The 12,609-nt window shown below is 37.2% G+C and overlaps 1 protein-coding gene across 5 annotated transcripts in view; it reads right to left on the bottom strand.

Moving 5' to 3' along the window:
- Positions 1-5,433: 5,433 nt before the first annotated feature.
- Positions 5,434-12,609, bottom strand: part of LOC126038059 (macrophage mannose receptor 1-like) — a 34,068-nt gene continuing 26,892 nt past the window's right edge. For 2 of the 5 annotated variants that reach the window (XM_049799156.1, XM_049799158.1), the window contains 6 exons: positions 11,747-11,912; positions 10,010-10,162; positions 8,367-8,483; positions 7,932-8,099; positions 6,695-6,730; positions 5,434-6,342 (listed from right to left, as the gene is read on the bottom strand). In XM_049799156.1, the coding sequence (XP_049655113.1) occupies positions 6,143-6,342; positions 6,695-6,730; positions 7,932-8,099; positions 8,367-8,483; positions 10,010-10,162; positions 11,747-11,912 (840 nt within the window). In that variant the 3' untranslated portion in view covers positions 5,434-6,142. Of the gene's footprint in view, positions 6,343-6,694; positions 6,731-7,931; positions 8,100-8,366; positions 8,484-10,009; positions 10,163-11,746; positions 11,926-12,609 lie in introns of those variants that run through there. The other 3 variants (XM_049799157.1, XM_049799160.1, XM_049799159.1) reach the window with 3 other exon arrangements.

Raw genomic sequence — 12,609 nt, 5'->3', positions numbered from 1 at the left:
GAAGCAGTTAGCTGCTAAAAATTAATTTGGACACATTTTGGAGGGTGAGAGGTGAGTGGCCAATCTTTCTCTGACAATATTTGAAAAAAATAATTGTTGAGACAAAGTTTATAAAAATGGCACTGATTTTCCTTAATTAGGGAAAGTAAATGTATTCTCCAGTTTACTGAATTGTGCTGGAGACCATTTTGGTCTCTTTTCTCACTTTACTTGTTCAGCTGGATTGACAGATAGTACATCCCTTGGACTGCAACTGAGTGGCTTCCACAAAAGACTTCAACAAGTATCTGGAAGGAGAGGAGAGACAGAATCTGTTGGGATTAGTGGCAGGAGAAAATGATACTGCACAAGTGTTGACAAGCCAGGTTATCAGAGGTTTGGGAGTCTCTGAATAGCCAGTGCCAGTTGCACAGCAAGAATTGAACTTACTCAGGGAGCAGTCGGAGGGCACCTTGTTATGTTAGGAGGCATGTTTGTGTAGCACACTGCCTTCAAAAGTCTCTGCCAGACTCTTGCAATGATCTTCTATATAGGGCATGCATGAAAGGCAAAATGAAAACCAAAGATCCAGGGTAATAAAGTCATAAAACAGGGTAAAAAGAGGAGAATGTAATAAGATGCAAAATAACTTCATTTGAAAAGGTTTTATTAATCCAGTTCAAGTAATGAGTCATTTCTAATCACCTTTTAGCAGTGCAACATGGCATTATTTGAAACAATTAGGAAAATAATGCCACATGATTCAGGAATGTTTCATACATTGTATGAGGGCAGTGTTGGGTGGAGTGGCTGAGATATACAAGATCTTACAGTGTAATGATGATTAAGTGGTATTTGAGATTTATCTATGAATAAAGCTATGACTGTAAACAGAAATGGGGCTTACAGAAATTAAAAATAAATTCTGTCCAGATTTAGCTGAACTAAAAATTGAAAAATTATTTGTAAACAGAGATTATCAGCCTGATGACCAAAAATACCAGTCTTCTATTCTAGGTTAGCATTAAGAGCATGAAGGTAATAGGAAATGGGTGGGAGAAATATAAACAGAATGTAGCCAGAGTGGGTGCAGTGGTTTTGGCAGTCTGTACAGAAGAGGAGAGGGAACTTAAAGCAGCAGCACTCAGTATGAGATTGAACAGGACTTTTACGCTCAGTTTTTCTTCCTCAGCTATGTGTATCAGTGATGGGCAGAGCCCTCATTTCTGATGGTCGGCACAATTTAACTTTCTCAAGGGTTCACTGGTATACTGTACACATCAGCTGCTGTTCAGGGAAACAGAATTGGGCGTATTTTAAATACAGAGATTGTATCAGGACTGTAAGCAGACACACTTCACTGATTTCTCAGCCATCCTGGCACTGGGCTGGGAAGTATTGATGAGAGTACAAAGGCAGATGGTTGCCTTCAGAGTTTATTTTAGATGTAGTTCCATTGTAGTTTGGGTCAATGATTTGTGCTTTCATAGGAACTTCTGTCAATGTTCTCAACATTTTCTTAAGAAATGCTACCCACTCAGATACCATTCTGAATTAGTATGAAAAATAAAATCAACAGAAATTTTTGAATGTAACAGAAGTTTTGTTTCCAAAAGTAATGGTTTTCAAGCCGGAGGGGGGAGGGGGGGGAGGGATCTGTTGGGACTGTATTTGGTAGCTGTTTTCTGAAATAGCCTGGAGCTATTGGCAATAAATGTAATCAACAAAAATCGATTAGTGTATGCTGTGCCAGATTGCATAAGATATCAATTAAGAATTGGATTCTGCAGAACTGTTACTGGGAGATAATTGGTTTAGGCTTTCTCTGTGTCAATGAGAGTCTAGGGATTCTCATCAGACTCTAGACTAGATCAAGTTAATTGCACCCTAATGTATCCTTTTCTCTGTGCTGACCACAGTGAGGATGTTGGGTGAGTAGTTTAGCTAGGCATGTCTACATTTTAGATAACTACATTATATGAGATGAATTCCACCTTCTTCAGGTGTCTTAGATAGCTGAGCCTATGTATGAAAGAGATTATGCTGTCCTTGCAAATGATTATGATGAAAAATTAGGAAAATACTATGTGAAAATGTGTCCAGAATTTTTCTTCCTGTAAATATTGAAACTAGCCTGAAACCATTTCCACAAAACTTGTTTGTCTTCTTCTTCCTAAGACACAGTAGGGTTATTTGTAGAAAAGTGAAGATTAGAAGTTTATTGTAATAAGCAATTGACACCTGGATTCAGTCCATACAGCAGTTTATAAAGGTCAGCAAAGAGAAAAGTAGGCCCAGTGATACCTTCTAAAGGCTATACTAAACAGGTAGCAGAATATAAGGGAAAATATGTGCATACATAATTGATGGACAGTAACAAGAAGATGAGTTGTTTCATGACTCCTTTTAGGATCTGTTGTTTGACAGATACCAGAAGGGTTGAGAGAGAGGACTAAGTTTTATCATCCTGGGTACTGTATTTACTGTCTCCGACAGCTCATGATCACTGTGATGCTGCTACTGCCGGTCTTTCTCTTGCAACATAAATGCAACCAGGAAAGTTTACAGATAAAACCAATTACAGCCAGCAGTGCCAGTCCTGTTGTCTATACTAAAATTTTCCATTCTGTTTGGTCCATTGTGCAGCAGTAGCATCAGATACAATATGTTCTAATAGATGCAAAAGCAAACTAGCATAGAAAACCAAAGAGATTAATTCTTGGAGAGCTGACTTTGTAATTTTGAGACAACAAATTAGTTGTAATTCCATACATCCCTGTGTTTTAACTCTGGTATTTTGAACACAGTATCATACCAACTCTGCTGTGCCACAGTTGAAAAATAAAACTTTTCCTTTGTCTGCAAGAAGACTAAGGATTCTGTATTTCCATTACTGAATTACATTTTCCTGTCACAGTCTAGTTACAGAGGAGGTGGTGTGTCCTTCACAAACTGGTGAGGAAAATCAGGCAGCATTTATCTATGAAAATGAGAGGAAAAATCCTACACAAACCCATACGCACACATCAGTATAAACACATTTGACAACAGTGCTGGGTGTCTTCTCCATTCTGAAGGTAATTTAAATGGATGCATTCATAATAAGCAGTGTTTTTCTTATCCGAAGCACTGAACTGACAGTGTTTTTAAGTATACAGGACTTTTTGAAGAGAAAAGAGAAACATGCACACAACAGATCTGTGCAATAACACTGGGATTGGGGATTAAGCATTTAGAGGGGTAAGGATCTCCTCTGCCCTATGCAGTTTAACCAAGTGCAACCCAGCCCTCTTCTTTGTCTGACCAATGCATGAGGTGTGTGGCCAATGTCTTAGTCATATCCAACAGCAACTCCAAAAGACAAATACAGAGGAGTCAGAGTGTTCAGATGCATTGGTCTCTGCCCTAGTGGCTGTTCGGTTGTTTGAGACTCAGTAGATTGAATAACCCGTCCTTGCTATGGCAGTGCTGTCCTGCGCTGCAAGCAGTGGGTGACGATGGTGCCTGCCTGACGCGAGCAGGTCTGGTCAGGGCTGTGGCCCTCGTCTTGGCCTTTTCTCAGGAGCAAGCCCTGCTGCACTGGCTCGCTCCGCCTGCACCTATTTCACTGCTGTTCTCACCACAGTGCGCTCTGTCTTTCCTGTTTCTGTAAGAGGCACTTTGGATCAGCCTTTGCGGTGTCTCAGTACCTTGCAGGAGGATCAGCAGCATACCTTACGTCCATTTCGTGCTCAGTCATGATTTAACTACAAAATAGCTGTATATAAAAATGTACGTACATCAGAAGATTTTCATACGATAACACAGATAGCTAGCGTGCGCTTCCTGCATGGTGGTGTTACCAGCCAGGCTCCTCCTCTGGAGGTCCTAGGCTGTGCTGAATTTGGTCACCAGGATACCTCTGTTATGAGCTCCCAATTTTTACAGTTAACTTACAAATAACTTAAAAAAAAAATTAGTCTATTGTATGTTTCCTTTTTTCTTTTGGGAAAGGTAATTTTAATTTTTCAGATTTACTAAGCTGGGCATGTATATGGTAGAATCCAGTAGTCCCTACTGTTTGTAAGTATGGAACAGGAAAAGCACTTTCACTATTTACTCATCCAAAAGGCAAGTGTAACTATGTATTCCCAGATTCCTGTAGCACATACCAGGAAATAATTTTCTCTCTAGTCATCTCATGGGAAGCAGGTGGTGTTTTTTTCGTTTGCGCAGTTTTGTGCAAAGTTCTCTCAGCTATTTCCTATTTCCTCCCGAACATAGCAGTGACTGTTTCTTTATCACAGGAGCTGGTATTACAGGACTTATTATAGGAATATAAGGAATTTCTTTTTATCTAAGGGCTTTTATCTCTGGGCTTTACAAAGTGTTCAAAGGACATTAATTGTAAAATTTATTTTTGCTTTACTTAATTTTTAACTCTATTTTGAATAACCTGGGTGGGGTGGGGGGTGTTGGTTTTGTTTTTTTTTACCAGGTCTCTTGGTTAAGTAATGTCATACAGACATACCAGAAAGGGAGAAGCCATACAATCTTTAGACATCTTTCTATATCTGTGATTGGTGAAACTTCTTTACAAACTTACCCAAAGGTGTAGAATAATGTGTGTCTATCCAGCAAAGGAGTATAGGGTTAAAAATTGAAAGCTCAGGAGGAAACATGTTAGCAGGCTGCCACATGTTTTAAGATAGCCCTTGATGAAACAATTGAAGTAAGTATTCCTAAAGGAAGGGGGTACTGCCATTCTATGTAGCTATCAATAACATTTTTACTTAGGAACCTTTATTGTTTACTGTATATCTAGAAAAAAGGTAAATACTGGAGGTAATAAAAGTGTGATCTCAAGTGGCTCAGGCATAGGCACAGTTGTCCTGGTGCAGAAACCTATTCCACTTATTCCAGATATTCTCTTCTCTGTTAAAAAGATCTTTAGTATGGCATCATCTTTTTGTCAGTCAGGGACCTTAAGCATGGGGAGAAAGTAAGAAATTCTGACTACAGTTCTCACAGAAGGGCCAAAGAATCTGTTTCCCATTACAGACATTTGGTACAAGCTCCTCTGCTTTAGCTCTGTTTCTCCATATGCTTCTTCTCTGAGGCCTGTTAGTGCCAGGTGTCCTCCCATGGCTTGGAGAAAGGTGTTTTCATAACTCAGGAGGGATGATGCATGTCTTAAAATACACAGAATGAAAAACTGCCCCCTGAGGCAAATGCTGCTACTGTGTACAATTGAAGAAAAGCTGAAAGGGGGTCCAGGCAGTACATTATCAAATGAAATTACAACCAAAAATGGAAGAATTTATTTTCAAAAAGTACATCAGTGATTTGATTTCTTTAAACCAGAGAGTTATATAATGTAGTATAAGATAGCCATTTATTATACATGCTTGGATTTAAAAAGGGGCATCTCTGCATACTGAAAGCATCAGTACTGAAATAAAACCCAATGGAAAGGTCATCTACTGTTGTATTTTTATTATTAATTTGAACCTGGAAGGAAAATGTTGATGTTTATAGAATAATAGAAAAGTGCAAGACTATAGGAAATGGCATAATTATTCCTGAAATTCAGACTGGAAGTAGGAATAAAGGAGTCTCTTCAATTTTTTTCCATCTTTCCTTCTATTTTTTGGTAAGGAAATAATATTTAATTCACAGATGCAGGTATTGTAACAGGTTTTACATGAATAAAAAGATAGTATCATAAACTGTGAAGCTGAAAATCTGAAATGAGCAGTGTTTCCTATCATAGTGTAGATAACACTGAAGTAATACAGCAGGAAAAAATAATGTAAAGATATGAGTAATGATTTCCCCTGTGTATAAAGGAGAATTTCTACATTGAGTTAAATAAAATAATTTCACATAGTAAATACCTGTCAGAGTTTTCCTGTAACACCTCTGGAGCCAGCTTTTCAGCCATGTTCATTTATGTGAAAAATGTATCTGTGTACTCCCCAAACTAAACAAAAGAAACTCCGTAACACTTTGGAGGGAATTTTGGAGGGAGTATATATGAGTGTGTATTTGTATAAATCCATGAACTTTATATTTGTGAAGGGAGGAGACTATTATCTGGGTAGGAAAATGCAAAGCTGGCATAAGATTTCACTGATCCATAGGCGGGTTTTTGTTAGTTGGAACATATGGGCATTTTGTCAGACTACATGTCGGTATGTGCATCTTTTTCTTGGCTATCCACTGTTGCTTCTGGTCCACTCATTCTGGTTGAGATATGTAGCAGGTTTTGTCTTTTCCTCCTCAAGTAGAAATAAATTATAATTCCAGCTCCAACTATAGTAAGGGCTAGAAGAGCGAACAGCCAAATGATGCTGGTGGAATGTACTTTCTCCATTTTCCCTTCTGTAAATGGATGAAATGAAATCAACACCTCTGATCTTAAGAGATTTCAGAATCTAGTGATAAATGGGATTTCTTTAACCAGAAATCAGACAAGTGCAATATGGATGTAGATTTTCAGTTCAACAGGGGTTGGGGGTTTTCTTTAACTAATAAAACCAAACAAAATATAATTGGATCTGATCAAAAGCCAATTTACTTCAGAATAACCTCTATTTCCTATATCTAGATACAGGTGAAGTTTATGGACTTTTTATTTTTAAATACTCTCAAAATTAATACCTAGGAACTATGTAATTATATTCTTGTATTTGAGCATGTGCTTATAATTCTGCTTAAAAGGAAGTATGCTTACCTGTATTTTCTGTTGACATCTCTGTGTTTTCAGGAGCTTTTGGAAGGAAAACAAAATGTTTATTCTGAATGCTTAAAAAAAAACACCCTGAGGCATTTTAAATTTCCTAAGGCCAGATGCTCCTGACAATTGCCTCTAAATCCACTTGCTGGTGACAATTGCTCTCCCAGAGAGATAGACCTAAGCATGTGTAAACCTCTAGTAGGATGACTGGCTCTTTCATTCCAAGAGCATCTGACCTCCTCAGTTGAGATACCCAACAAGACATGAAATTAGAGTCAGATTTCTGTTATTTCTAAAAGTGTTTTCAGATATGTTTGTTTCTGAGAAACTGACCACAAGATCCTTAATCCTTTTAAGGTGTTTTCTGAAACAGTAAAAATTTCCTGAATGGAGGTCTTTAGTGTTAGAGATGTATCATGAGCATTTTACTTGAGCTGAAAAGGATCTTCTGTGAGTTTAGCCCCTTCTGTCAGAGACAGCCATTCCATGTGGATGTGGTTCCTGTGGTAATTGCACTTCCTAAACTTCGCAGGTAAGGGAAAGGTGAACAGAAATATGAAATATAACCAAACAAAATGCTCATGTTCTGGACTGCTTTCATTTAATCTCAGTTGGTAGTTGACTCATGCATTTTCTTGCAGATGATAATTTTGCTATCAGAATAGTACCAGCATTTTATTAAATGTCATTCTATCATACTGTAGATAAAAGAGTGCCACAAGAATGTATGTTATCATATTCCTCTAATCCATCACCTCAGAGGACAGTAATGAAAGGAATCACCAATTCCAGCTTTTCTACAAGACAGAGTTTTCATTGCACTCATCAGAACAAGTTGGGGTTTTTTGAAAATACATTCAGCTGAAATTAAACAAAACTTTTCTTTAGAGCTTAAATTGTATGATATTTGAGGGAAAATTCCACTGAAAACTGGCTTTTTATTAAAAATGAGTGGTCTTTAACTATTCTTTTGTCTAAACATAGGGGTCTGAAGTATTCATGATGGCTGCATGGGGCTGATGGTAATTTTACAGGACTTCGGGGAGATGCAGCCTTCTGAGGAGGCAGTCAGAAGCCATGTGGGGCTCCTCAGTATTTAGGCACCCATATCCTGCTATTAGGGTCTATTGGTTTTGCACACACACAAACTTACAATGTTTTACATTTTCATGTTATACAACAAAAATACTTTATCAGGCATTATTAACCTTAATGCATTAGAAATATTACTTACTTTTTGGTTTTTTACAGATATATCCTTTTTTGAAAGAACAGACATTGGTGTTCCAGTAGCCAGACGAAGCGTATACTTCTCCACACTCTTTATGCCTTTTGTTTGAAGGTTCTCCCATTTGCCAGTTGACAAAATCCATTGCAGATTTGTCTGTCCATACCCATTGTCCTAATATTTAAAATGAGCATGTAAATATATATGTATAAAATACAGGAGTTTAGACAGAATAAGTTGTGTTGGGGAAAACAAAAATTTATAACATGAATAGGTAGTTGAATGTTTCAGTTACATTTCTAAGCATATGTAAGCATGCTTTGAAATAAACTGTATATTTTTTATATATGTGTACTTTCAAGTATACAAAGTTGCTTTCTTTTTAATAGAACATAATTTTGTACGATATCATAATGTATGATTAAATAATGAAGATATTACCTTTGTCATTTTTCTTTAGCCCTATCCAAAAGTTCGGTGATTTTCCATGGAGTATCTTAATGGTGTCTGACAGAAAGTTTGCTTCAGTATAGTCTCCTACTGATACCAAATTAGCAGCTGAAAAAGTATCACAATGTCTCATTTTCTTACAGCTTAAGTCAATAAACACATAAAAGATATGCAAAAAGATATAAAAGACACTGATTCTTGCACATAATATTCACTAGTCTCATTATGGTTATTTATTATATCGCTATATTGTATTTTGAGCATGACTGTGAGCTGTATGGACACAAATCAGCATGAAGACATAGATTTTTGTTTAGCCTTTGGTATTTTAGAGAAGAAAAATTGGTCTCCTGCAATCCTTTTTGGACAGGTCCAACCACACCCCAGAATGTGATGCAAGTACGCTGAAAGTGGTACATGTGATGTAGTCAGCACCATGCATGTTGCCACTACAGCTCCGTCACCCACCAGTGGCTGGGCAGGATATTTGGCAGTGGTTGATGCTATTACTGCAAGGCTAGATAGGATGCGTAAGCAGCTAGAGGTTGTGCTCCAGAAGATGTCCAGAAGTTGATTTATAATTGCCATCTGCCCTAGCATTACAAATACACAAAGCTGCATTGAGGTCATCAGGAAATGATCGCCTTCCTGGCCTGGCCAGTGGGTAACATGTAACATCTTAACAATTCAGAACATGGACCAGCGTCCTTTCATTCTGCTTATTAGTGTAATATATACGTTTTCTAGTAATTATGTGATGTATCTTATTACAGAACCATTTCAGGAATTCTGTTGTCACACAGCTGTAAAGTAAAATGCCTTTGCAAAGCTCCTTTTTCTGTTTACTCAGTCATAGGTCAGTGTTTTCATACATATGAGGAAGTGCTGCTAGAAATCCTTGTATTCTCTCTTAACCTTAAAAGACTATCACTCAGACATAGAGTGCTAATGTATAGGGTGTTTCCTATTCTTACTCACACTGAAGTGTATGCTCCATCACAGCAATTCTCAATGAACAGTCAGGAGAAATCAGAAATGTGGAGTATATGGATATGTGGAGTATAATGTATATGGATCCCCTGATCCATATACAGCTCTTCTTTCCAGCTCGTAGACAGCAGTGGAGGCTGTTGCGGAGCAGGAGCTGCATGGCTGGGTGTGTTTTACTGGTTCCTGAAAGCTAAATGATTCCTCCATCTCTTGTGTTGTCCAGCCAGTGAGATCCAGTTAATAAACTGTGCCCTGGAACTAACAAAGACACCTTTCCCATGAGTTTCTGTCTCCCAGGTTTACACTGAGTGTGGATGCCCTCTTGTTTGGGGAAGGGAAAGCTGACCCTGGAGTCTGTGCCTTAGTGGGACTCTAAAAGTGTTTATCTCCCTACCCAATTACTGATTTCCATGAAACTAGTAGGAATTTCATATTTTGGGGATATTCATATTTCACCTGGTGTTTGAGATATCAGATGCCTCTCTCTGACAAAGTTTAGTTTTATTATGAAAAAGCATGCTCAGAAAAGCAAGCTAAAAAATTAAGTTTGAAGTTTTAAAGTAATTTAAGATTTGCTTTGCGGTATCATCCATTATTTTATGTGTTTAATTACATCTTCAATCTTTCTAAACCAAAACACTCACCTAATCGGGCACATTCCTGATGAGCTTGAGACCAGCTTCTTTTCTTGGAGGCCTCAAAGTAATAGCAGTGACGATGGAAAGGTATCCAAGATTTGTGTCCTCTTGTTTCAGGGCATTTTCCAGGAAGTTGTGGGGGCTCAGTAGGGGCCTTTACTGATAAGAGATCAGGTAGTTGGAATCCAGTTATTTTATAAAATTTGTTTTTCCCATTATACTAGTAAGACAAAACTAAACAGACTATGTTAGGTTTGTCATCATAGAAGAAATGAAGCATGTTCTAAAAAGAGCTTGAATATGGCTTTGATTTTGTGTTTAAGAGCATATTTTGCTTCATATTTATTTATTTATCAAGGTGATTAGGAAGATACACTAACCTATAAGAAGTATAGATTCTGTCTAATGATTATTTTTGTAATTACTGCAGTCAGTAAAATATCCAGCTGGTTTTCTGGCATAAATATCTGCCTAACTAGTTAAAACTGCTATTTTTAAAATGTCTTCTGACACTTCAGTCTCATTTTTTGACAGGATCAAAACCTTATAGCAGAAACTGTGATTGTGAATGAAAGTGTTGGTATAACTAAACATAGGTTGCAGGATTTTTTGTTAAACTGCATCCTGAATAAATTCCATAGTGATTGATATAATAGGAAGATTTTGGATGAGAAGATAAATGCAGATGGAACAAAAATTAAATGTTCTGCCAAATTACGTTTTCTTCCTATGAGTCTTCTACAGTCTATTTCTTGCCCTATTAAGGAACATTCAGCTCTCAAATTAGATTTCCAGAATATTAAAGTGGAAACAGACATTATATATCAAATCTGAGGATTTTTGTCAAATTACAGCATCTTAGCATGTAATTTGACATGCAGTTTTAAATTTTCTAATGATTCAAGAGCTTCCATAATGTTGACAAAACCAAGAATATAGATAAATTGTGAAATCATATTTATACTTATTTCCATAGAAATTGTAGAAGTTTGTGCTTGGAAGGCTCATCAAGGGGTTATTTACTTCATCTTTTTGCTCACAGGTGACATGAAGTTGTTGTTGTTTTTTAATTGTATCATTTCTAACAGATGTTTGTCCTGTCTGTTCTTAATAACCTGTAGTGATGGAGATTCCCTGACCTGTCCAAAGTATTTATTAAAGGTTTCTGTACCAATAAAATTAGAAGGTTTTCCTTGCCGTATTTAAGTCTGTTACTCCTTTCCAACTCATATAAGACATAGGGAAGAATTTAATTCCATTCCTTAGGGCTTTGAATATTTAAAATTGATAATCTGGTTTCTCTGAGTCTTTTGTTTCTTAGTCTTTTGTCCAACTCCACTTATAATCTTTCCTTTTAATTCTTGTTTCCCAGTCATCTGAAAATGCTAGTTGACTGAGAGCTTTTTCAAACTTGGGTGCCTCAAACTGGATGTGGAATTTCATCTGATGCCTAATCAAAACAGATCTCATTGCAAGTGGATTACTTTTCCTATTAGAATGAATAGTTAAGGTATTAATGAGTATTCAGTCCTTTTTGTTTCTTAGGCCTTTGGTAATTATTGTTACGAATTGATTTACTTCTGGGAAGAATTCATGACAATATTTACATCTAGTCAGTTAGCTACTCCTGTCTTCCTGTATACTAGTGTATAGAACAAATATTTTTCCAGTGGCTTGTTTTATTTAGCACAGTTGATAAATCTACACACCCTATAGTTAAAACACTTATATCCCATTGCTTACCATCTGATTTTTTACAGACAGAAAAGAGGTTTTCCGTGCAAGAAGCTGTTTTCCAGGTGCCATCAGTATCTAGGTAGACACATGCTAATGTCTGTTTTGGTTCCCCGCTGGACCACTTGCTGTAAACTAATCTCCATCTGTCAATCCATTGATACTTGCCATTGGTCTGGAAGCAAAATCTATACGATAATTTCAAGGTTGTTGAGAGTGAGATAGCTACTGCACAGGATCCTCAAGAGGACTCTCATGTAACCAGTATGGAATCATATGCTTACTAATGCCCCCTTTCTGTGCTTGTAAATGCTAACTGAAACAGAACGTACAATGTCTGTTATCCACAAATGGGAATGCAGAATTACTTTTTTTTTTTTTCTGCCCTCCAGATAGTGTCTAACATTAATTCAGAACATTTTTCAAGCAATTGGAAATGGAAGGGAAAAAAGAAAGGGGGCATGAGAGAAGGCATAAACTGGGAGTCAGATAAAACGTCATGTTGTTATGACCACCCAAAGGTCTGCATGGAAAATGGTATTGTGGGTGGGAGTGTTCTTAATAAGCAGCACTGATTGCCATCGCTTTTGTTGTAGTTATCGTGACTGTGATTCATGGGGAAGAGTGTAGCATGTCAAAACACACCTACCATCCAAATGTTTGCCCTCCCCTGTCATGCAACGGATGTAGACATCTCACAAACAGAATGGATTTTTTTTCCATAGTATTCTAACTTCTTAATGGGAGCAATTACACCAATTACTTTTTCAAATGAAGAAATATATCCATTGTACCGCCATCATACAGCCTTCAGATTCCTTTAACTAATTTTTACCCCTGTTTTTGTCCACAACTATATTTTGCTACTGCTA

Source organism: Accipiter gentilis, chromosome 4, assembly GCF_929443795.1.
Source record: "Accipiter gentilis chromosome 4, bAccGen1.1, whole genome shotgun sequence".
NCBI lineage: Eukaryota > Metazoa > Chordata > Aves > Accipitriformes > Accipitridae > Astur > Astur gentilis.
This window is presented reverse-complemented; position numbering and strand designations above follow the sequence as displayed.